Raw genomic sequence first — 25176 nt, 5'->3', positions numbered from 1 at the left:
AATGTTGGAAAAGTGTTTCGGCAACGATTCTCTAAAAAAAACGGTCGTTTACCAGTGGCACGAGCGGTTCAGAAGTGGTCGTGAGTCAATCGAAGATGATGAATGCAGTGGCAGACCATCGACATCGAAAGTCGGTGAAAAAATTGATAAAGTAAAAGAAATGTTGGTCAATAACCGCAAATTAACCATCAGAGAAATAGCGGAGGACTTGAACATTGCCTATGGATCCGCCCAAGACATTGTGGTTAATGATTTGGGTTTCCGTCGTGTAGCAGCAAAGTTGGTGCCAAAAGACCTCAATTTCATGCAAAAAAGAGACCGTGTTGACGTCGCAAAAGACATGATTTGCGAGGCTGAATCCGATCCCACATTCATCAAAAGGATCATTACTGGAGACGAGACGTGGGTTTATGAGTACGACACGCAATCCAGACATCAGGCAAGTGAATGGCGTTCACCAAATGAGCCGAGACCAAAAAAACCACGTCGTTTTCAGTCAAAAAAGAAGGCAATGCTGACGGTTTTCATGGATTACAACGGTGTAGTGCATCATGAATTTTTGCCAGAAGGCCAGACAGTAAACAAAGAGTATTATTTGGGCGTTATGAGACGTTTGCGTGAAGCAATTCGCCGAAAGAGACCAGAAATGTGGGCAGAAAACTCGTGGATTTTGCACCATGATAACGCACCGTCGCACAGTGCTATCATTATTCGTAATTTTTTGACGAAAAATGCAACAAATACCATCCAACAGCCACCGAATTCACCTGATTTGGCTCCCTGTGACTTCTTTCTGTTCAATCGAGTTAAAAAACCATTACGGGGAACACGTTTTAGCAGCCGAGAGGAAGTAATGGAAAAATCGCAGGAAGCACTGATGGACATACCGAAAACCGAATATAAAAAATGTTTCGAGGATTGGATCAAGCGCTGGCATAAGTGTGTTGCAGTCGATGGGGATTACTTTGAAGGGGACAATATAGATTTAGATGAATAAACTTGTATTTTTAATTTTCTGAATAAATTCCGGGAAATTTTTGATCAAGGTAGTATTTCACATCCCTCACAAATGGCGACCTCGTCACTGCCGTGCCGTTATGCTTTCCACTCCCCTTTCTGCACCCGCACTGATCGTCTCCTCTGCAATCATTTGATTCGAAAGCATCCTCTTATTGGTGTCCTGAGCTCAAACTCAGCTCCGGACGAAATCAATGCCATTAGTCGCTTCCCGTTGCTTTCATTAGTAGTGCATTTAACGCGAAAGGATCATTCCGCCTACTGTCTTGCGATGACTTTGCAGCCGCCTCGCAGCCGACTACCTTTTGTCCGACTCCTAACCTTCGACCCCTCTGACATGGGCGACCCTGCAATCGTCCTCGATGCCCGATGAGGCTTGGAGGACCCCTCCTGCGTGATTTGGCATTCTCATTTTAAATTTATTTATGTTTATTTATCAGCAGTTATCATGCGGTTATATTATCCGGCATTGAACTCTCTCTCTCTCCATTCCCATGCAGCCCCACAGCCTGCTTCCCCATGGGGCCATCGAGAGGGGAAGTGGGCCCCTGTTTCATTGCGACGCCGCCTCCCTCATTTCTCTCTTTTCTCTTGGCAGGAGGGACGGAGGAGGTCGAGGAGCAGCGGCGACTGGAGCGCCAAGCTGGGCGCGTAGTAGTGGGTAGGTGGGTAGGTAGGAAGGTGAGGAGGAGGGTGTGTGTGTGTGAGGGAGGAGGATGATCACGATGAACGCCGCCGCCTCGCCCCTGCCCCCGCCCGTGGCGGTCGCCGCCTCCGCGCCCCTGTCGCCGCCGCCCCCGCCGTTGCATCACCCGCCGCCGCCGCCCCCACCGCCCCCGGCTGCCGAGGTGGTCGCCAAGGCGAGGGCGCAGGAGAGGGAGGCCTTGAGCCACGTGATCGTGCAGTGGAACGCCAACCGCCTCGACCTCTTCGAACTCTCGGAGCCCAACGAGGTGAGTGACCACCCCCCCATGACCCCGACGCCTCCTTCCGAGCAAGGAGGGCAATTGCGCTTTATTTGGACCTTGGATATTTTTCCACCCTAACAGTGTCAACTTTTCCGAAAATAGTCGTCTGATCTGACTGTATTTTTCATTTTTTCTCAATTGAGGTTTTAAGGCAACGTAATTTCGTCTGTTAATTAAATTTATTCGAGGGTGGGCTGAAAACTAATGCACCCATGGTTGTGCACCACAAACAAAAGGACCTTCAGGAGCACTCCTGGTGACGTGTGGAAGTAACAGTCCCTCTCAACGCGCCTGCGCAGGTTTGTCGTCGTTTCATTCATCCAGTGTAATTTGAGAAGCGGGAAGCATGGAGATGAGTTCAAGTGCTGTGTGTGTCAAATTGGCGAGTGAAACAGCGTGCTGGTGTCGAAATGTTGTCGATGAATGTAACTACCTCGAACGTACGCATGCGTGTTGAGGGGGAATGTTACTTCTACATGTCACCAGAAGTGCTTCTGAAGGTCATTTTGTTTGTGGTCTACATGCATGTGTGTATTAGTTTTCAGTCTACCCTCGTATTTTGTAGTCGACCGAAAAACTAGGCTACGGATAAATTCAGAATAACCGAGGCTTCTTTATCATTGTGACGATACCCTGGAAGCCAGTCGCCTGGGGCGATTGCAGGACACGCTGTCCGTGGCAGCAGCGGAGTCTTACCCTGATGCCCACCGCGGTGCAATAATTTGGTCATTTTTTAGAGGTTGATCTTCGGAGTGCGGCGCCCGACCCGCGATGTTATACGCATGTGCTGCATTTCTTTATTTGTTTCCTTAAATCCACGGAAGTGTCGCACAGCTTGAGTGTTTTTCGGGGGTGATTCATTACGTCTAGCATGACATTTTCTTGATTTATAGTTTCAATTTATTATTTTAAATAAAATTTATCGCGATTACTACCGGTCGTGCACTACGGTATCTAACTAAGAAATACTTCTCTACGCCTATGATGGAAGCTGTTGAGGACGACAAGAACTAGGGCCAGGCGAGACGTCAGCATATTAGGCCACATGGAATGAAAAATGGAAAATAATTTTCTCCCGCAGCGAAATCCGATGTTATTTTTGATCCCCATCGTTCGTGGAAAAATGACATCTATAAATATATCTAATCTATCATTCTGTACAGTAATCGCAGCCTGTACCATTTCTCCTGACGAAAAACACGACCTCAAATCGAGCACTGCAAGATATCCACCTTCCATTCCGAAATCTGCCTTCGTCTCCCGTCCAACATCCCTATCCTGTTCCTTCCCTTTCCTCGTTTGCCTAACATTTTCCTCTCTATTACAGTCTTCAACATCTCACTGCCGACCAATCCGCCCTTCATCCATTTTTCCTGCCTCCCAACAAACCCCTCTCCTCGCCCGCCATTCCTAACACCTTCCCCTTTGTTTTCTTCTCTGTCCATTTCACCTTCTCCATTCTTCTCCACACCCACATTTCAAAAGCCTCCAAACTTCTTCTATCACCTTGCTTCAATGACCACGTTTCCGCGCCGAACATAGCTACGCTCCACATCAAAGTTTGGACGAGCCTTTTCTTAACATCCTTACTCAACATCCCTGTCATCAACTCCCTCCTCCTTGTGAAAGTCTCTTTACTAACACAGTTCTTCTCCTTACGTCCCTACTACTTTGACCGTTTTGGACGAAAATACTTGCAAGGCACTAACACTACCCCTCCGGACTCCCCATCCGCCACTTGCACCTGAACAGTTTGTGACTTGTACAGGTTGCTGATAAATCTCCAATCCTGCCAATCTTTTCCTATTTTCCGCTCTGCTCCCGAAGTTCTCCTGACTCTCCTGAACTCCTGAACACTTTTATCACAAAAAATGCTTCACAAACACTAATAATTGGTCGGGTTCCCATTCAAAGTAGTTTCCTCCCCAACGTATGCACTTATTCCAACGCTGTTTGCGTTTTATTTAACAGTCCTGGAACGATTCTTCCGAAATGCTCATAAACTCCTCCGTCGAATTTTTCTATATCTCTGGAATGGTGGCAAATCTTTTTCCTGTGAGCGGGGTTTTTAGTTCGAAGAAAAGAAAAAAGCCTCATTGGCCCGTTGGTCGTCGCGAGAAAAACACTCACCGCTCCTCGAAAGTCCTGGCCATTTTCGCCTGATTTCTCTCTAATGCGTTTTATAACCCCCGGGTAGTAAATACTCGACGTGTATGTTTACAGTCTGGCCTTCAGGTAGGTATTTGTGATGCACTACCGCCTTTGTATCGAAAAAATTAATCAACGTTATCTTGACATTCGAGCGTATTTGTCGAGCTTTTATGGGACGGGGGATGTTTCACCAATTAATTGTCAAAAATGCGCTTTTGTTTCGATGTTATAACCATAAACCAATGACTCCTCACCAGTTATTATCCTGAACAAGTAGGTTTCATCCTTTTCAGCTCGATCAAACAGTGCCTGACAGCCTTGGACTCCATGTTGTTTCTGGTCTGCTGCCATCAGGTGAGGCAAGAATTTGAGGGCGACTCGATGCATCCTCAGATTTTCAGTCTGGATTTCATAGTTTAAACCAATCGAGATGCCACACTCATCTGCAAATTCCCTGACAGTCAAACGCCGATTTGCGCGAAGGATATCCTCCATTTTCTTGATGTGTTGGCCGTCAGTCGACGTCGATGGTCTTCCGGAATGCTCATCGTCTTCCACTTATTGCCGCCCCCTTTTCGAACCGGGTAAACCACTCATAGTAACACGCGGTGTGTTTCATAGCATCCTCACCATGTGCCAAGGTAATCAGCTCAAAAGTTTACGTGAAGGATTTGCAGGGTTTCAAAGAATAACACTACTCCTTCAAAGAGCTCATTTACGCGGATCTAATATTTCGCCAAACTCAACGAACACCCGTTCACATAAACGGCCGTAACTAATCAACAAATGAAGTTATCAACAAAGCGGTAGAAGGCGGTTATTCGCGAATTTTCCACGGGGACAACGACTCCGAGCGGAATGATAAATAACCCACTTAGGGCGCGCTATTAAAAAGTTTCGGTATTGCTTGAACAGACTTTGCAAATTAAATAGTGCCACTTCATTGCCTCTATCCAACGCTTTCTCGAAACCTACGAAACAGGAAAATACATCTTGATTGTGTTCTCACATTCTCTCTATTAGTGACCTGATGACTGCTACGGCATCGCGCGTGCCTCTCCCCTTCCTGAACCATAACTGATCCTACCCTAAATGAACCGACCTATGGATCGATCGATCCTGTGTCCTTTTTCAGAAGATGTGCTGGGAATGGGTGACGGCGGCTTCTATGCCTTATAGGGTGTCCATCATTCTGGAAACCGAGAAATACTTATTATATTAGGTGTTTGTGAACCTTGTTCTAAAAATCCGTAGCTTAGCAAATGTGCCGACATCGGGATGGATTCGCCGAAGCACGGCCAAGTCCCGCACACGGAGAGAGTAGGGTCTCTCTCTTCGAGGCGGCCCATGAGGAGGAGATAGGCGCCATCCCACTTCCCCTCGCTCTTCCCCTGGTTTGGAGGTGGACATTGTTTTGGGAAGAAAACACATTTTCTGTGAACGAGAGTGGCTACGTGGAGGAGGAATTCAATCGAGGGACGCTGGGGGTGGGAAGTGATGTGTGTGGAAGAAGTGATGTGTGTCTTTCGTGAAGGATATCTTTCAGTCCTCCCAACGAAATAATCTCTGATAGCAGAGATTCTTTCGGTGGGAGGGCTGAAAGTTGAAACTATAGAGCGACAGGGGATGTTGGGTTTGTGTGTTTTTGGGAGGAGATAAAACTCATCACATTGGATTTCCAACTCCTAAAATTCCCTTCAACAAATACCGTCAGCATCTACACCATGCACTCCGCAAACGCGGTTGCAAAAACGATTCCTGCAAAAGAAAATCCGTGGTTCCACCCTATCCCACACACCACAGAAAAGTAATCTCACAGCTGACGCAGGACTCTACCAATGACCCACATATTTCCCTGGGTCCCACAGACCTCCGACCTATTCCAAGAAGTCTTCCCTATTTTAAACGACGAGGATGCAGCCATGTTTCTCCTGTCGCAATGTCCCTCTCTCGCATACGGACGAGCCGTCAATCCAAGAGAAAACGTGGGATCTACCAACCCACTTCGGCAATGTCTTCAAAATTTACCCATCTTTCCCCTATATTCATCTACCCCCGATGTAAAATATGTCCGCATATCAATCTTGTTCTACTCTTGGGAGATGTACGGACGATCCGCCAATCTCAGAAACATTCCGAGACCCAACTACCCTCTGAGGATAAATTCAACCCTGACAAATGTCTTCATTTTTCTCCAATTTCCCCACCGTGAGCGGCTAACGGTATTGATCTTACGAGAAGGGTCACCGCACTTGCACCAGTGTCCGTCCAGGTGCTCGGGTCGGCGACCGTCCGATCGCCGTTTCGTCGATATACTCGTAGTATGTCTGGCCGCAATGTGCCCCACTCTCGACCCCGTTATCCCGCGTTATTACGTTGATAGCGAACATGGTTCATACTTAACATGTGATATGCATAGCTTGGATGCTTGGAATGGAATTAACCTTTTTTTGTTTATATTTGAAAAATAACAAAAGTATTTTAATGCACTGATCAGTAGAACCTATGAGGAAGGAATCTGACCTGAAGACTTAGTGAGATCAGTGGTAGTTCCTATTCCGAAAAAGGTTAAGGCTACATCATGTGAGGACTACAGGACGATAAGTTTGATATCTCACGCAGCTAAAGTCGTCCTCAGGATCATCAACAAATGTAAGAGAATAGGGAAAATGATTACTTAGGAGATGATCAGTTTGGGTTTAGGTAGGGCGAGGTACGCGTGATGCCATTGCAGTAATGAGATTATTAATCGAGAAGAATACTACCTTGATCAAAAAGTTCCCGGAATAACCACCGTGTGGCGCTCCCATCGTTCCGATTTGAGTTCTGTTTTTTTTTGTTAAATTGGTACATCTGTTGTTGATATTCCCTTTAAATCTTAGTGTCATAACTTGACATTTGCAAAAGTTACGTAGCCAAGAGTACATCTATCTCTGTGTGTGTTGGCGATTTTTTACAATTTCAGAAATGGATTTAAATTTGCAACAACGAACTTGTATTAAATTTTGCGTAAAAAACGGATTTAGTGGCGCACGGACGTTGGAAATGTTGGAAAAGTGTTTCGGCAACGATTCTCTAAAAAAAACGGTCGTTTACCAGTGGCACGAGCGGTTCAGAAGTGGTCGTGAGTCAATCGAAGATGATGAACGCAGTGGCAGACCATCGACATCGAAAGTCGGTGAAAAAATTGATAAAGTAAAAGAAATGTTGGTCAATAACCGCAAATTAACCATCAGAGAAATAGCGGAGGACTTGAACATTGCCTATGGATCCGCCCAAGACATTGTGGTTAATGATTTGGGTTTCCGTCGTGTAGCAGCAAAGTTGGTGCCAAAAGACCTCAATTTCATGCAAAAAAGAGACCGTGTTGACGTCGCAAAAGACATGATTTGCGAGGCTGAATCCGATCCCACATTCATCAAAAGGATCATTACTGGAGACGAGACGTGGGTTTATGAGTACGACACGCAATCCAGACATCAGGCAAGTGAATGGCGTTCACCAAATGAGCCGAGACCAAAAAAACCACGTCGTTTTCAGTCAAAAAAGAAGGCAATGCTGACGGTTTTCATGGATTACAACGGTGTAGTGCATCATGAATTTTTGCCAGAAGACCAGACAGTAAACAAAGAGTATTATTTGGGCGTTATGAGACGTTTGCGTGAAGCAATTCGCCGAAAGAGACCAGAAATGTGGGCAGAAAACTCGTGGATTTTGCACCATGATAACGCACCGTCGCACAGTGCTATCATTATTCGTAATTTTTTGACGAAAAATGCAACAAATACCATCCAACAGCCACCGAATTCACCTGATTTGGCTCCCTGTGACTTCTTTCTGTTCAATCGAGTTAAAAAACCATTACGGGGAACGCGTTTTAGCAGCCGAGAGGAAGTAATGGAAAAATCGCAGGAAGCACTGATGGACATACCGAAAACCGAATATAAAAAATGTTTCGAGGATTGGATCAAGCGCTGGCATAAGTGTGTTGCAGTCGATGGGGATTACTTTGAAGGGGACAATATAGATTTAGATGAATAAACTTGTATTTTTAATTTTCTGAATAAATTCCGGGAAATTTTTGATCAAGGTAGTATAGAACAAAACCACGAGGTATTTGCCATTTTCGTAGATTTCGAAAAAGCGTTTGATAGAGTGCATTGGGAAAAACTAATGAGTTTATTGCAGAAAAAAGGAATAGATTGGAGGGAAAGGAGGCTAATCCACAACCTGTGCCTGTCTAAGACTGCTCAGGTGCGGGTGGGAAACGGGGAGTCCGGATGGGCAGTGTTAGGAAGAGGTGTAAGGTCGGGTTGCGCATTGTCACCGGCGCTGTTCAAAGTAAATGCGGAAGAAGTAATTTAAGAGACATGGAAGAAATTGGAGACAAATATGGATATCGGTGGTGAGTTGAAAAAATCAGGTTCGCGAATGACCAAACATTAGTTTGTCAGTTAGCCAAGTGGTTGTAAGCATTGCTGAGTGAATTGGAAATTCAGTGCGATGGGTATAGGATGGGATATAGAGTATATATTTCTATATACTGTATGTTACTATTATATGGACACATATATACATATACGAGTATATATACATAGATATATATGTATGTATGTATGTATATATGTATCCCTCCTCGGGCTACAACCTTGACGTGGTGGAAGGGCTTGTGCGTTCCGATGACCCCTAGAGCTGTCCTGGCGGGAGTAATGATAATTGCTCCTGGTAGGGTCACCCATGCCAGATAGGTCGAAGGTTAGGAGCCAGACGGAAGGTAGTCCACGCAGCGTCTGTTCCTCAGTGAGGCGGCTGCAATGGCGTCTGACCCCAGTGGGGCGGCCAGTAAGTGATGGTGTCACGTTAAAAACACTATTGAGGAAGGCAACGGGAAACCACTTCAATTAGCATTCCCAAGATTTAAATGATGGACAATACAGAGATTGGAACTACACATTGAGTATGGTGGGGATATTAGGCAAGCAGGATTCACCACGGAAAGAAAATTCGACGTATGTGGGGATGGCAGACACTACGATCGAAGACCTTACGGGTTTGTTGTAATAGTGTCGCGTTAAAAGCACTGTTGAGGAAGACAACGGGAAATCACCTCAATTATCATTCCCAAGATGTAAATGATGGACAATACAGAGAAGATTGGAACTACACATTGAGTATGGTGGTGATATTAGGCAAGCAGGAAATTCGACGTATGTGGGGATGGCAGACACTACGATCGAAGACCTTACGGGTATGATGTAATAGTGTCGCGTTAAAAACACTATTGAGGAAGGCAACGGGAAACCACCTCAATTATCGTTCCCAAGATAAATATGAAGGTCTTTAGAGAGAATATGCGTCCTGGCAACTACGGGGCTCGGCCCAATCGGCCGTGTGTCGTGCCCGGCAGCGGGGGAGGCAAGGCTTCCGCGGTCGTCATCCCACGAAACCCTTGTAAAGGAAAACCGAAAGCAGCAGTGCAGAATGCCGAATTAGTGAGAATAGTAACTTGGAATATTAGAACAACGTTGAGGACGGGAAAATTCGAAAACATTAAGCGAGAGATGGAAAGGGAAATATAAATATTTTAGGTCTATGCGAGGTGAGATGGAAGGATGGCGGGGATTACTGGAGTGATCAGTATAGAATAATACACAGCGGCGGGGACGAGAGCCGACGAGGGGTTGCCATAGTATTAAATGAAGAGGTAGGAAGAAGCGTAGTCAACATAGAACAGGGAACGGATAGATCATTACAAGTAGAGATAAAAGCAGATCTGACGAACTGGGTTATTGTTTAGGTATAGATACCACCGAGCAACCATACGGAGGAAGAGGTCGATTGGATATACGATCAGTTAGAGAACATAATTGAGTGTGTTCCTGCAGGGAAACATTTGATGGTGATGGGGGACTGGAATGCGACGGTAGGCGAATGAAGAGATGGTGATGAGGTGGCGGACTACGGCTTAGGCACGAGTAATGACCGCGGGGAGAAAGCAGTTGAGTTCTGCAGGAGACGGGTTAATTATCACCAACACTTGGTTTAGACACCACAAAAGGTGCAGGTATACATGGAAAATGCCAGGTGATTCAGAAAGGTGTCAGCTAGATTATATTCTTGTTAGACACAGGTGTAGGAACAGTGTGATAAATTCGCACAGCTTTCCGGGAGCGGATGCGGACTCAGACCACAATTTAGTTGTTATGAAATGTAGCATCCGTTTCTAAAAGATAAGGCAGGGGCGGCGAGTTAGAAGATGGAATATAGAAGCATTAAATGGATTGTCAAGGAAGGACCAACAGCCTGTAGAAAAAATCATGGAGGATGGCAAAGAGCTGAGTACTATCGAAGAAAAATGGGAATGTATCAAGAAAGGGTTATCGGAAGCCGCAAAAGATACTATCGGAACCATTAACGCGAAAAGGACTAGGAAACCATGGCTCAGGGATGAGATGATTGCCTAGATAAATAAAGCATACAAAATGACCTAGCTTTAGTTTGTCAGTCAGCCAAGGGGTTACAAGCTTTGCTGAGTGAATTGGAAATTCAGTGCGACAGGTATGGGATGAGAATCAATATTAATTAAACAAAGGTTATGCGATTTTCTAGGAAGAAAAAGGCCAAGCTAAGCATTAAAATTGCAGGGCAAAACTAGAGCAGGTAGAACAGTTTACGTATCATGCAATTGTTTTGGACTAACACGGTCAAAGTAGTAGGGACGTAAGAAGAAGAATTGCGCTAGGCAAAGAGGCTTTCACAAGGAGGAGGGAGTTGATGACAAGGACGTTGAGTAAGGATATTAAGAAAAGATTAGTAAAAACTTTGATATGGAGCATAGCTATGTGCGGTGCGGAAACGTGGCCATTGAATCAGGAGGATAGAAGTAGACTTGTGGCTTTTGAAATGTGGGTGTGGAGAAGAATGGAGAAGGTGAAATGGACAGAGAAGTAAACAAATGAGGAAGTACTTGGTTTGGTGGGCGAAGAGAGGGGTTTGTTGGGAGAAATACTATGGAGGCAGTAAAAGTGGATAAAGGGGGTATTGACCAGCAGTAGGAAGTTGAAGACTGTAATTGAAGGTAGAATGTTTGGCAAACGAGGAAAGGGAAGGAACAGGATAGGGATGTTGGACGGGATGAAGGGAGGAAGGAAGTAATCAGAGATGATGAGGGACCGGATGTAGAGTAGGATGATGGATTTTTTGTTTTTTTAGGACTCATAAAATATCTTTTTGGTAGCTGTGTCCATCCAAAAACCTGCCTTAACCGGTAGATTACTTTAAGGCGGTGTCGCACTGAGGAATATGTCGCACCGTAAGGCAGGCGCCCATTGTGGGAAAAGGGTTTTCCGAAATCATTTGGGGATCGAGATGGTGTGGCGGATAACGTACTGGCTTCCCAACGACAGGGCCAGGTTTTGAATACAGGTGGTGGCGTCGAATATTTTTCAGTGGTATATAGATCCTTACTTGAGGTTCTGTGTAGAGGGCACTTGGAGTGAGTACGCCGTCTGTCGGTTGGGACGTTAATATGTGTGTGACCCCTTGGCGCCTTTCCTTAAGAGTAGGCTAATGTCGACGCCGGGTTCCTCTCTCCACCCTACCTCCCTTCCTGTCCATCCCTGATGATGCTAATGACCTCAGCTGCCGGTCACCTCCCCTCAAAACCTCTAAGAAACCATGTCGCGCTCTGGAGATCTTTATTAGTTGGGAGTGATCTCGTGCGAAGGGTGGGGGGCGATCGGTTGACTCCTTCCCCCATCGGCGGCGGCGTCGAGCCTGGCACTCGGCCTAAATGTTTCATAAAACCAATTTTCACTAACGCACCTTTAAATACGTCAGCTGGCAACTAATATGCACGAGAACATACACTGACGAATGTATCACATATGTGTACGCAGCGTTAATGTTGTTTTTTCGCTTTTCGAATGTATTTATAATTTTTATAATGGCTTGATTTCTTACAATTATGATTCCTGATTGTCCGGGGAATGAACGAGTATCTATCTGTACTGGATTCCATCTCCCTTATCTTTATGGTCTCTCCTACCCAAATATTGTGTGGTCATAATAATTCCCTATGTGTCATACTTGTAGTTGAACTCGTGTGTTGTGAACCTTCCTAAAAGAATTTAATTGACATGATCCCGCAGTGCTATGGGGCCAATGATGCGGTTTAATCTGTAATTGAACCTTCGCTCCTTGAGTGATTCCCGACCTAGCTCCTTAAGAATTCGGTTACGCTATTCACGGATCTTAAATAATTCGAATCCAACTTCCATCAGGATCCTGTATATGTACTACCAGCATATTCTAAAAATGGGGCCTAACCAGCGAAAGATAACATTTCTCTTTGACCTTTCCATCACATTTACCAAGTACTCTTGTTGGCTTGTCCACATTTTCCCCTGTGTGTTGCAACCAGGGGAGATCGTGAGTGAGGGTAACTCCTAGGTATCTAATAGACTCTACGTATTCCATTGCGGTGTTCCCGATGCGTTAAGCGTTAGGGAGAGAAATATTCTTTTTCCAAAAATTCATCCATGCGCACTTCTTTAAATTTAATTCTAATTGCCTAGTGTCGTACAAGCGTTGTATGGCATTAAGGTCGTTCTGAGGGCGTTAATCGCGGATGAGCATTGTTTGCCGATGGTCGGTGTGGTGAAATCCCCATGCTTTGCTCCCTCTCGGCGACTTGCGTGGTGTAACATGTAGGTGTAGCATTCCTCAGCCCCGAAACCCTCTCTCTTGAAATATGGCGACTGAACAAGCAATGATATCGAATTGTCGCTCACCCTCGCCGCCTCCCTCCAGTCCTTGGTTGCCCTACGGTTGAGTGCGCCCTCTATCCGAGGCAATTTAAATGCTGTTGGAGCAATCTTTTCTTACGCCAAAGAGGAACGTTTGCCAGAATACTTCATTGGGCTTGACAATATTGCTCGTTTATTCTGGACGTCCGTAAATATACCCAATTGTCTTCATTAAAATCTTCGCTTCGTTTTCGCTAGCCTTTAACGTTACTTCTTTTTAATTTGAACTGTGCCTGAACTGAGATTAGTAAAAGGTATTCGACTCCTCTGAAAGACTCCTTCTCCCGGTTCGTTTCCTTTTTAATGCCAAAACCTGCGGAATCATTATCTAGCGACTCGTGTCAATGCCTGGAAACACAGGAAAGGAAACGTGTCTGTGATCTTCTGTATCCATATATCGTAAGTGAAGCTGAGTTTTTCTGGAATTGCGATATGTGCGTTCCAGCCTAGTAAGTACCGAATTCTGTGCCTATGGCTGCTCTTCGAAGTCTGGGAATATGTTAAGCCGAGGAAGTATCGCCGGGACGTCATCCATCGCCCGCCCCACTGCCCGTTGAAGGAGCGAGCGTGTTCGGTTCGCTCTCCTTTCCCGCTTCCACCGTCCCAATCTTCTGTGGAATGCTTGTCCTTTGCTGTCCCGTCGTTTTCACTTGGTGCCGAGGTGGTGACCTTCCTTCGCCTGTAGAGGGGTGGTCTCCAGTCCATTTGTCCGCCTATCCTCCTCACGCCTTTCTTTGCCTGAGCTCCATCTTTTCTTGTGTGTTTGGACTCTTCTGGGGAATTCCTTCTACTCTTCTGCATAATGCGATAGCTTCCCCCAAATCCCACCCCCCGTAATCCCCCCAAATACACTCCCCCAATCCCCCTCTCAATCCCCCCAATCCCCCCTCTCAATCCCCCTCTCAATCCCCCCCAATCCCCCTCTCAATCCCCCTCAATCCCCCTCTCAATCCCCCCAATCCCCCTCTCAATCCCCCCCAATCCCCCTCTCTATCCACCCATCAATCCCCCCATCGTCCCATCCGACGGACGGCTTGCCCTCCGTCGGATGGGACGATGGGGGGATTGTAAAAGTGCCCTCCTCTAGAGGACCCTAGATAGGAATCGGGACACCCCTGAGAAATCCGGTCACCTCCGGGATTCTAACTTGGGCCCTCGGGATAGGAAGCCAGTAAGTTAGCGGCTACGCATATCCCCTTTCCTTTTATTTCCTCCGTTGAAGAAAGCGTTGCGAAAGTATCGACATTCCCATGGGGCCATGGAGCCACCGATGGACTCGTGTCGCAGCGAGATGAAAACGAGTTAGTAATTGATCACGTGGGATCGATGTGCAGCCGCTCGTAAGATCAAGATTCCACGCACACCTCCGCTCTTTGAAGTTTCCGCCCTTACACAGGATAAGTGTTAAGTTTAGTGTTCACTCTTACAACAGAGTATTAAATAACCGAGGACCCATTTCCTCGAGCTGTTTCCTCTTCTTTCTTCAAAACATTATTACAACAAAGTTAGACGAGTTAAAAAAAAAATTTGCCTTCTTCGCACAATGCGCTTGAAATTTATCTAGTAAGCACATACTTAATGAAGCTTTAGTTATACGCAATGCGTGCGGGTGTTTTCAACTCAAGGTTAAATGGTTCGGTGTGGAAAAACGGATTTTGGTCCGGAAAATCAGGGAAATTCGAGGAATGTTAAGATGAGAAATGAGTGGCGAGATAATAGCATTTGCAACGCGTTCGGTCTGGGTCGTGAGGCATGTTGTAGGCGGAGGGGGGGGTCATCCATCCAGTTTTCGTTCCGACCCTGCCCTTCCCCCACCCCTGGGGCACGATGGTCCCTGCCGCTCTCTCGCCATGGCAGGGTGCAATGGGGTCCCGGCCCCCCACACCCTCCAGTCCTTCAATCCGCGGGAAAGATGCATTCACCCTTGGTGACCCAATCAGGTTTAGTCTCACCCCCTCTCCCCCACCTGCTCAGTGTCCCCGGGGGGTTAGGCTATGGCACAGCCATTCCAACGGCCCACCAAACAACCTCGTCCTTCCCTGCAGAGCACCTGCCCCCCCGACCTGGGAGATGGGGCAAGTAACTATGCCGCCCTTCCCAATCGCCCCTCCCCAATGACCGCCGACGGGTCTACCCACTGTTGCCGTGAATGCCAGCTACGTCCAGAATGCAATGATGAAACACGACTCCCTGCCCACCATCGCCAATCCCCCCCACCTCTGCCCCCTCTCCCCCTCCCTCTCTTCCTCTCCCTCTCTTCCTCTCCCTCTCTTCCTCTCCCTTTCTTCCTCTCCCTCTCTTCCACTTCCTCTCTTCCACTTCCTCTCCACCTCTCCCTCTCTTCCACTTCCTCTCTCCCTCCCTCTCTTCCACTTCCTCTCTCCCTCCCTCTCTTCCTCTCCCCCTCCCTCTCTCCCTTTTTTCTCCCTCTCTTCCTCTCCCTCTCTTCCTCTCCCTCTCTTCCTCTCCCTCTCTTCCTCTCCCTTTCTTCCTCTCCCTCTCTTCCACTTCCTCTCTTCCACTTCCTCTCCACCTCTCCCTCTCTTCCACTTCCTCTCTCCCTCCCTCTCTTCCACTTCCTCTCTCCCTCCCTCTCTTCCTCTCCCCCTCCCTCTCTCCCTTTTTTCTCCCTCTCTTCCTCTCCCTCTCTTCCTCTCCCTCTCCCCCCCCTCTCTCTCCCCCCCTCTCTCTCCCCCCCTCTCTCTCTCCCTCTCCCCCCCTCTCTCTCCCCCCCTCTCTCTCTCCCTCTCCCCCCCTCTCTCTCTCCCTCTCCCCCCCTCTCTCTCCCTCTCCCCCCTCTTTCTCTCCCTCTCTCTCTCCCTCTCTCTCTCCCTCTCTCTCTCCCTCTCTCTCTCCCTCTCCCCCCTCTCTCCCTCTCCCCCCTCTTTCTCTCCCTCTCCCCCCTCTTTCTCTCCCTCTCCCCCCTCTCTCTCTCCCTCTCCCCCCTCTCTCTCTCCCTCTCTCTCTCCCTCTCTCCCTCTCCCCCCTCTCTCTTCCTCTCCCCCTCTCTCTTCCTCTCCCCCTATCTCTCCCTCTCCCCCCTCTCCCTCCCCCCTCTCCCTCCCCCCTCTCTTTCCCTCCCCCCTCTCTTTCCCTCTCCCCCTCCCCTTCCTCTCCCCTCCCCCGCTCCCCCCTCTCCCTTCCCCACTCCCCCCCTCTCCCTTCCCCACTCCCCCACTCTCTCCCTCCCCATCTCTCCCTCTCCCCCACTCTCCCTCTCTCCCCCCTCTCTCCCTCCCCCCTCTCTCCCTCCCCCCTCTCTCCCTTTCAACTCCTCCTCCTTCAGTTTTCATATCCTCTCCCTCGTGTGTGTGCATGTCAACCGAGTCTTCAATGCGGTGCTGTCAATTTTTGCGTTAATTTGTGTCGTTAAGTTTTTATATAGTATTCCGAAAACCGCGGACTTGGGCCTTCTACATCGGACTCTAAAACAATAATATGGCAATGTACCCAATTATAAACATTCGAGCCCAAGGCGGGGGAAAACCCACCGAGGCGGGAATCGAATCCGCGACCTCCGGGTTGGCATGGCGGGGATGTAGCCCCGACTTCCCCCGGGGTCTCCGTCCACCCCAGGCAAACGGCGGGGAGATTTTTGAATAAAAACGTCTCGGTTTTGCCTCGCAGGGGTCGGGCGTCACTCGGAACACGTGCATCGAGTGCGAATGGGAGCCGCCTCCAGAGTGGCACTCGGACGTGGACACGTTATGCCCCTTGCCACCCTAGCGGTGACTATCATGTCAATGATACGGCAGCCTGGCATCATTGATGTACGGCTTGCGATTTGGGAGACCTAAAAGCACGAAGAGTGCAGGCACGACTATCACAATGCCATTCGCGTTTGACGCCAACGCGAAAGACTCCCGCTTCGTATCGGCGGGGGAGGGGAATGCACGCACGACAGTGCCGCGAGGAATAGCTCGAGACCGCGACGGCAGGAAAACTAATCCGGGGCAAATAGAAGTTCCTGGTTGCCGTCAATCGTCTAACATCGATGACTTAAATAACTGGGTCCGTGACACTCCCTGCCACACGCCCGCGTGACGGTCTGCCCAAGGTGTGGTTGTGGTCATTCCCGGGTCGGCTCCTTCCCCGCTTAAAGGGATAGTCTGTTCCCGCTCTCGCCCGACAGCGGCTGGCCGACCGTGGGCCGCACTCCGCGCCCCGCCCGCGCTTCCGCCATTCGCCGAAGGAGGGGGCATCGCCGGCACCCGTTGGCGCTCACCCGTTGGCCATTCGGCTGAGCGACCACTTGCCAACTGTTGAAGAATTGAATGTAGATGCGCCTGGAAGGTCGTCGCTCGAGTCTCTCTTCGCCGTCTTGCGTGACGTGCGCGCCTTAGCTCGCAAACAGAGTGAGTCAAGGAGTTGAAAAACAGTGATTATATACTATTGACAAAGTTTACGCTCAGTTGTAAGACATTAATTCATTTAACTAACATCAATGGCGGATACAACGACCCGAAATGATTCTGAAATTTTGATGATACGTTTACATATATTGTAATGCCTAAATCGGCATTCCACGCGGATTTCACGGAGAGTGAATGAAATGCGATGTAGCCACTCGAATTTTGACAAATTTAAACCTTCGCAGTATTGCGACAAAATAATGAGATCACTTATCATTCTACGCACTGTATCTTGTGCGAATGCCAAGGAGGGGCTTCGGAAAGCCTTTGGCGGATTAAAAAGGAAAGGATTAGCGGAAAACTTGAAAGAGAACCCGAAAGAAATTTGTTCTTATGCCATAGAGATTCAGGGAAATAAGTCGAATGCTAATTCACTAAAATGGATAAAGGTGAATGAGTAACCAGCTGTTTGGAAAAGGCTAAGTTTTTGAATTCCGTCTGTCAAAGCGTCTTCATGAATGCCTCTTCGAATGCCTCCGATAGCTTACCAAATCGTTTGCGACAACCGATGCCCAAAATAGAATCTCATATAATGGAATAAAACGTTAGCTGAAAAATATTAAGGCTAATAAATCCTCCGGATCCAATCAAATACCTGCTCGTATATTGAAGAAATCGCTAGTGGATCACAAGGTTCCCAGAAATTGAAAACGGCTCGTGTAACGCCTACTACTATTAGGTAATCTACCGGTTAGGGTAGGTTTTGGGTGGACAGAACTGCCAACTACATATTTCTCCTAATAAACACTGCCCAGCATCCTCCTCTACATCAAGTCCCTCTTCATTCCCGTATACCGCCTTCCTGCCTTCATCCCGTCCAGCATCCCTATCCTATTCCTGCCCCTTCCTATACCTCCTTCCTCGTTTACCTTCTCCATCACTGTCTTCACCACCCCATCACCAATCAATATGCTTTGCTTCCATTTGATGTCTCCTTAACATGTCTCGCAGAATTCCCCTCCAACTTTCATTCCTCTTTAATCATTTCGTCAACATACACGTTGAACAGCACAGGTTATAATGGGCAACCCTGCCTTACACCTCTTCCTAACACTGCCCATCCGGACTCCCCGTTTCCCACTCGCACCCAAGCAGTCTGAGACAGGTACAGGTTGCGGATTAGCCTCCTTTTCCTCTAATCTATTCCTATTTTCTGCAATATACTCATTATTTTTCCAAATTCACTCTATCAAACGCTTTTTCGAAATCTACGAATCAGGCAAAATGTGGTATATTTCAAAACAGAGACAAGGAGGAACCGAGCAGCAATTAGAGATCGTATTTCCCTCACATCCAGCCCAGGCGCAGCCCTTACTCACGACCTCTCCTGGGTGAAACACATACGGGGATTATGTGGACAAGCCAACAGACAATTAGGATTTTTTAGAAGAATACTGGGTAAATGGGATGAAAAGGTCAAAGAGAAATGTTATCTTTCGCTGATTAGGCCTCGCTTAGAATATGCTGCAAGTGTATGGGATCCTCACGAAGTGGGATTGTTTGCCGAATTGAATCACCTTACAGCGTAGAAGAGCTAGATTTGTAAAACGTCCTTAGGATAACTTAGTAGCATATCCAAAATATTACAGCAGCTAGGCTGGGAACCACCAATTGGGACGAAGGTTAAATTACAGACTTAAGCTGTTCCATGAATTGGAATGGAGTCTCTTTAGCAATGATGCTGGAAATGTATTATTACCCCCATCGTACTACGGTAGGAGAGATGATGTCAATAAAATTAGAGAGAGCTAGTGTGGAACAGATTGGAAGACAGAAGTCTTTTTCTCACGAACGATAAGTGATCAGAAGAACCTTTGTCCGACGGAGCTACGGGTAAAATATTTCGGGTCTAAATTAGTGTGACGCGTATTCACCTCCTGCCACACTCCTTAGCGGTGGATTTCGGGGCGCCGAAAAACTATCTAACTTATACATATAAGTTTTCTATACTTATCGCCCTGATTTTCTAATGCACTCAGAAATGCTTGCACCCCTTGGCCGACTGTTTAGATAATGCATTATAATCCCAACAAATGTGTCGATGGATCAACAGAAAGGACACAGAATAATAATCCGTATCAATCTTTGCTATGAGGAGGCGTAATTCTAATTAGCCTGACTAATTCTAGTATTGAATAAACTGTATATTCTGGTGGCCGCTAAAATGAGCATGCGTAGGTTATTTTGGTTTGTGGACTTCTGACTGAACTCAAAAATAAAAATTTGAATGAATAAAAATTACCATAAACATTTCAAATGAGAATATAAAAGTACTGCTGCAATAATATGCGAGGCTGCCACAATTGTTGTAAATAATTGACTGGAATGGACCCTCTATGATGCGATGGGATTTTACGGATGGGCTGAACATCGAAGGAGAGTAACTTCGCGTGCAACGAATGTAACTTCGAAAACATACAGTGAACAGTGACTCTTGAAATATTACGTCACGCCTTTTGCCCTCGGCAGTCACTGCAGCAAAATCGATCACGTCGTAAAGCCGCCCGAAATTGTGATCAAAGTGTCAATAGTAATATTATTGCGTAGTGCCCTGCAAGCCACCGCCAGGGTGTGTGGCAGGGGCGAAGACACACCACAGACTACATTTGACCAGGGACACTTGTTCCCCTTAGCGCGGTCGGTCGGACAATGTCATGGGAACAATGATATCTAAAGTCTATCTTTCCTACCCTTAATATCTCTGATTTCGTTTACGACCATGATCTACTGTACTTATGACCTACTGGAGTACGATAAGTGTGTTGCCAACAAGGAGTCAGTGCTGCTCGCCCCAGGTCGAGAGAAACTCGCCGGGATGATGAAGCCAAACAAGGCGCACACCATCGGCGACTCATCCGGGTTCGCGGGAAGACGTATTCCCAAAAACGCCCGATATGACTGAGCCATTTTGGACGATCTAAGCGGCTCCCTTCGCTTAGGGAGGGCCGCACCACGCCCGGTTGACGACTTCTCCGCCGTCGACGAAGAACAATATGCCGTGGCGACGACAATGGTCGGCCCACGCCCCCAATTCCCCTCCGCTCCCTCCCGCCTTCACGAAGAGCCACCACGCACCCGGACTAGAGCGCATTCCTCTTTTGGCGACATTGACGGGGTGCATGAATTGAAGAGGACATCATACGCAAATGGATGCACCTAGCGACCATTGATGCAATACTGACCATTAATAAGGGCATCAGTTATTTAATTGTTATTTAAGAATTACTTTGCAAATCAGGCGATTTCCTGGTGGCTGCGGTCAAGTTTGGTCAATGATCACTCTTACAACGAAAAATACATACATACACGTATTAGAAAACAGATAGGAGACAAAATATTCTCACATGAATAAAATTGTGTAAACTTAAAAAAGGCAACTGCCGTACAATTTCGGTTGGATTTTATGTAATTATTAAAACTACATTGAAATGTGCGTTATAAAATGAGACGATTTCGTATTTTGTAATGCTGTTTATTTTGAATTCTCCGGTTGTAATATTATACCCTACCTGACGAATTACCAGTGTATTGTATTTTTGCAATTCGACGTTGTAGTTGTAAGTGAGCTATTCAATTCATTTTTTTAAATTTGTTGGTAAAATACATTATTTAAAAAATCATGCCATTTTGAAGGCGCATTTTAGTTTTTAAAATCAAGCGATAGCTGCGTCATTTGTTGGATTCGCTCCGTGTTCTAAAAGCATAAAACTCGATTTCCACAATGCTTCGAATCGTTTTCCCAAATGCTTCGAATCCTTTTCCCAAATGCTTAATCGGATTTGTATTCAGGTACCTAAATTGAATGTCTTTTCATGCTCAGTTTCGTTAAAAATGCGACAGAAATTCATAACATATTTAAGTTTTGGGAGCTGGGGACCATTGCGCGCCGGCACAAATGAACCAGTCATTTTTATGTCTCTGTTTCTCATACTTATCATGCTCATGTCGAGTCGCCTCTCATCGACTATATCTTAAGTGTCCACTTCCTTTTTCCTTGATTTGTTTCATTCCTAGCAGCAACGTTTACGGGCCATAAAAGTTTCGCATGTAAACTGGTGTAAGTATTATCGCTTACCCCTCCCGCTATCACTTTCCGGAGCGTCTACATCCTCTAAAGAGAAGTACGTTGCATGGAGAACTTTTAAGTCAAAGGCATTTGTGACTCAGAGCACAACATACTTTTCCGTAAACCAATTTCACGCCCATGTTAAACGGTGATGCCAAAATGTGTTGCAAATTAGTTGGTGTAAGGATCTCAATTTTGTACCAGCATCTTCAATAGTTATTGGCCTAATCGCCTCCTCAATTCATCCCACCTCGAATATACAGTAGCAGCATATTCCAAATGAGGCCCAACCAGAAATGTTATCTTCTGCTGTCTAGGCCTCATTTAGATCATGCCGCCAGAATTTGAGGTCCTCACGAAGTTGGATTAATTGCCCCATTGGATCGGGTGCAGCGTGGAGGAGCTAGGTTTGTTAAACGTTATGATAAACTTAGTAGCGTATCCTAAATATTAGAGCAGCTAGGCTGGGAATCACTCAATGGAGCAAAGTCTAAACGACAGATTGAAACTCTTGCATAATTTGGAAGGAGGTCTCTTTAGCACTGATGTTAAAAATGTATTATTACCTCCATCATACTACGGTAGGAGAGACCATGTCAATAAAATTAGAGAGATCAAGTGTGGAACATCTAGTTTTCAGATGACATTTTTCCACGAACGATAAGGGATCAGAATGACGGACGTCCAGGGGGAGCCGAGCTAGGGGGAATGTGTTTCGGGTCAAACTTAGTCGGGCGTGCAATCACCCCCTGCCACACTCCCTAGCGGTTGTTTTCAGGATAATATGTAATGTAATTGAAAGGTCACTATTCTTTGCCTATCATCTCACTTAATCGGCGAATAATGTTTTTATTTTTAATGCGTTGTGTAACTCAGTTGTGTCTGTTCATCTTGTAGTGATATCAAGTTAAATGAAAGGGGGTTGGCTGAAACTCACAGACTCACTCAGAATGGCCAAAGTGAGGGATACACACTGTGCATTGACTTTTGTTCTCCTGAGCAGATGTGTCGCGCCGCCCCTGTCCTCCGTTTGACGCATGGTCATGCCCACTTCCCGCCCCTCCTCATCGCTCACCTGGTGGCTTGTTGGCGAAATTGAATGTGCCCGCAATTGGCACCATTGTCTTCGATGGCAAATCATGAGTCGATATGGAGGAAGCCAACTCGGGTGCCTGTGGTCAAGGCGACCGTCAGCGGGGAGGGAAGAGGTGCGCGGTGATCACGGGAGACAGCCGACGCGAAGAGCGGACCGCGGTGAACCGTCCTTCGGAAGGGAAGGGGTAGCAGGTTCCGTGGAGTGAGGTGTAGTTTGGGACGCGCGTGACCTTGACACATTTGTTTGTCGCGGGGCAGTCCGCCCTTCGGCACGTGTGCACTTGGCTATTGCGTCGTATTCGCTGACTTTTAAGCATCCCTTGTTCGTTGTTCAGGTGTTCCCCTTTTGTGGGCGGGCCTTTCCACGTGTTAAATTTGTAGGTTTTGTTAGGTGTCAGCAGTGTTGAAGTCTTTGGCTGTGATGAAGATTTTGTGAGATCAGTTTTAGTTCCTATTCCAAAAGAGGTAAAGGCTACATCATGTGAGGACTACAGGACAATAAGTTTGATATCCCACGCAGCTAAAGTTGTTCTAAGGATCATGCACTAAAGGATAGAGAATAGGGCAAATGATTACTTAGGGGATGATCAGTTTGGGTTTAGGAAGGGGAGAGGTACGCGCGATGCCATTGCAGGAATCAGATCACTAATCGAGAGGAATATAGAATACAATGAGGACGTATTTTCGATACATCTTTTAAAAAAATGCAATCTGATATACGGCACTGCAGTAAATCCCATTCGTCTCCGAATACTTCCTTCTTCCGCGTCCAACCTATCCCCATCCTATCTACCGCCCCTTCCTCGTTTGTCTAACATTCTCTCTTCTAATACAGTCTTCAACATTCCACTACCGATCAATGCACCCTTCATCCATTTTTCCTGCCTCCTTAGGATTTCTCCCAACAAACCCCTCTCTTCAACCCCCATACCCAGCACTTCTCATTTGTTTTCCTTTCGGTCCATTTCACCTTCTCCATCCTTCTCCGCACCCACATTTCAAAAGCCTCCAGTCTACGTCTGTGATCTTGCTCGAATGACGATGCCTCTGAGCCCTGCAACACCAATCTCGGTATCAAAGTGTTAACGAGGCTCTTCTTGACATTTGTACTCCTGTCATTCCTTCCTTCCTCGCGAAGGATTATTTGCCAAATGCAATTCTTTTCTTTATGTCCCTGCTATTTCGGCCATTTTGCTCCAAAAACATCCAAGATTGGTAAACGTTTGTACCTGATCCAGTTCATGAACTCCTATTTTAATACTTAGCATAGCCTTTCTGTGCATAGGAAATTCCATTAATGAGTTAGTTAATATTAATTCTCACTCCGTGGTAATCGGACTTACTTTCCAATGCACTCAGCTGTTCTTACAACCCTTTGGCTCACTGACTAACTAATGTTTGGTCGGCCGCCAACCTAACTGATTATTTCTACTCCCCACCGATTGTCATGTGTGTCTCCAATTTCTTTCATGTCTATTTAATTGTTTCCTCCGCATGTAAGTTAAACAGCACCGGTGATAATGTCTTACACCTCTTCCTAACACACCCCAATCAGACTGTCACCCACTCGCACCCGACCACTCTTGAGACATGTACAGGTTGCGGATTAGCCTCATGTCACTCCAATCGAATCCTAATTTATGTATTAAAATGATTGATTCTTCCCAATGCAACCTTATCAAATATATCCACGAAATATATAAATACATCCTGATTGTATTCCACGAGTGTTTTCCTTTCAATTTTCACCTCATTACCGCAATGGCATCACGCGTGCCTCTTCCCTTCCTGAACCCAAATTGATGTTCTCCTGCCTAATCATTTGTCTCCATCTCTTTGTTGATAACCTCTCACGCGACGTGCAATATCAAAATCATTGTTCCGGCGTCCTCACATATGGCTACCTTTCCCTCTCTTGGAATGGGAATCTAAACTGAGCAATGGAAATCTTCCGGCCAAATTCCTCCCTCATAAATGTTACCAATTTTTCCAGAAATACTCTTCCTACCACTTTCTTATGAACCTTAAGTATTAGTTTCAATGTCTAAGCTTTCTGGCCTGATTTCCTTCCCTGTGGTAGCTCTACATCTTCCTACCAACTTACTTGAATATTACCGGACAGCTAGTTCCATTTATGATTTTCCTCGCCTCGGTTGTAGGCTCGAATCGTCCCTTCTTCCATCCCGAGGGCGCTTCACCACTTCACATCCCCCTGCACACTACATCCACTTCGCCCTCCCTTTACAGACATTACATATCCTCGCCCTGCATCTTCCGCCTCCCTTCTTTCACTCTCTTTTGTTTCCCGCCTCAACTTACTAATAAACTCTTTATACTTCGATCTGCCTATCTTCGTGTTTAAATTAATCTAAATATATCCTTACTCCCTCCCAGGACTACAACCTTGACGTGGTGGAAGGGCTTGTGCGTTCCGATGACCCCTAGAGCTGTCCTGGCGGGAGTAATAATTATTGCTTCTGGTAAGGTCACCCATGCCAGATAGGTCGAAGGTTAGGAGCCAGACGAAAGGTAGTCCACGCAGCGTCTGTTCCTCAGTGAGGCGGCTGAAATGGCATCTGATCCCAGTAGGCGGCCAGTAAGTGATGGTGTCACGTTAAAAACACTATTGAGGAAGGCAACGGGAAACCACCTCAATTATC

General features: G+C 46.6%; 1 protein-coding gene across 1 annotated transcript in view; it reads left to right on the top strand.

The window, feature by feature from the left end:
• Positions 1 to 1622: 1622 nt before the first annotated feature.
• LOC139691221 (afadin-like) overlaps positions 1623 to 25176 on the top strand; it is a gene marked incomplete at its 3' end in the record, with an annotated part of 215571 nt that continues 192017 nt past the window's right edge. Inside the window, exon 1 of the mRNA XM_071588967.1 lies at positions 1623 to 1970. Coding sequence (XP_071445068.1) covers positions 1734 to 1970 — 237 coding nt within the window. The remainder of the gene's footprint in view (positions 1971 to 25176) is intronic.

Source organism: Hetaerina americana, unplaced genomic scaffold, assembly GCF_022747635.1.
Source record: "Hetaerina americana unplaced genomic scaffold, ioHetAmer1.1.p SCAF_306, whole genome shotgun sequence".
NCBI lineage: Eukaryota > Metazoa > Arthropoda > Insecta > Odonata > Calopterygidae > Hetaerina > Hetaerina americana.
The sequence above is the reverse complement of the archived record's forward strand: the minus strand, read 5'-3'. Positions and strand labels throughout refer to the sequence as shown.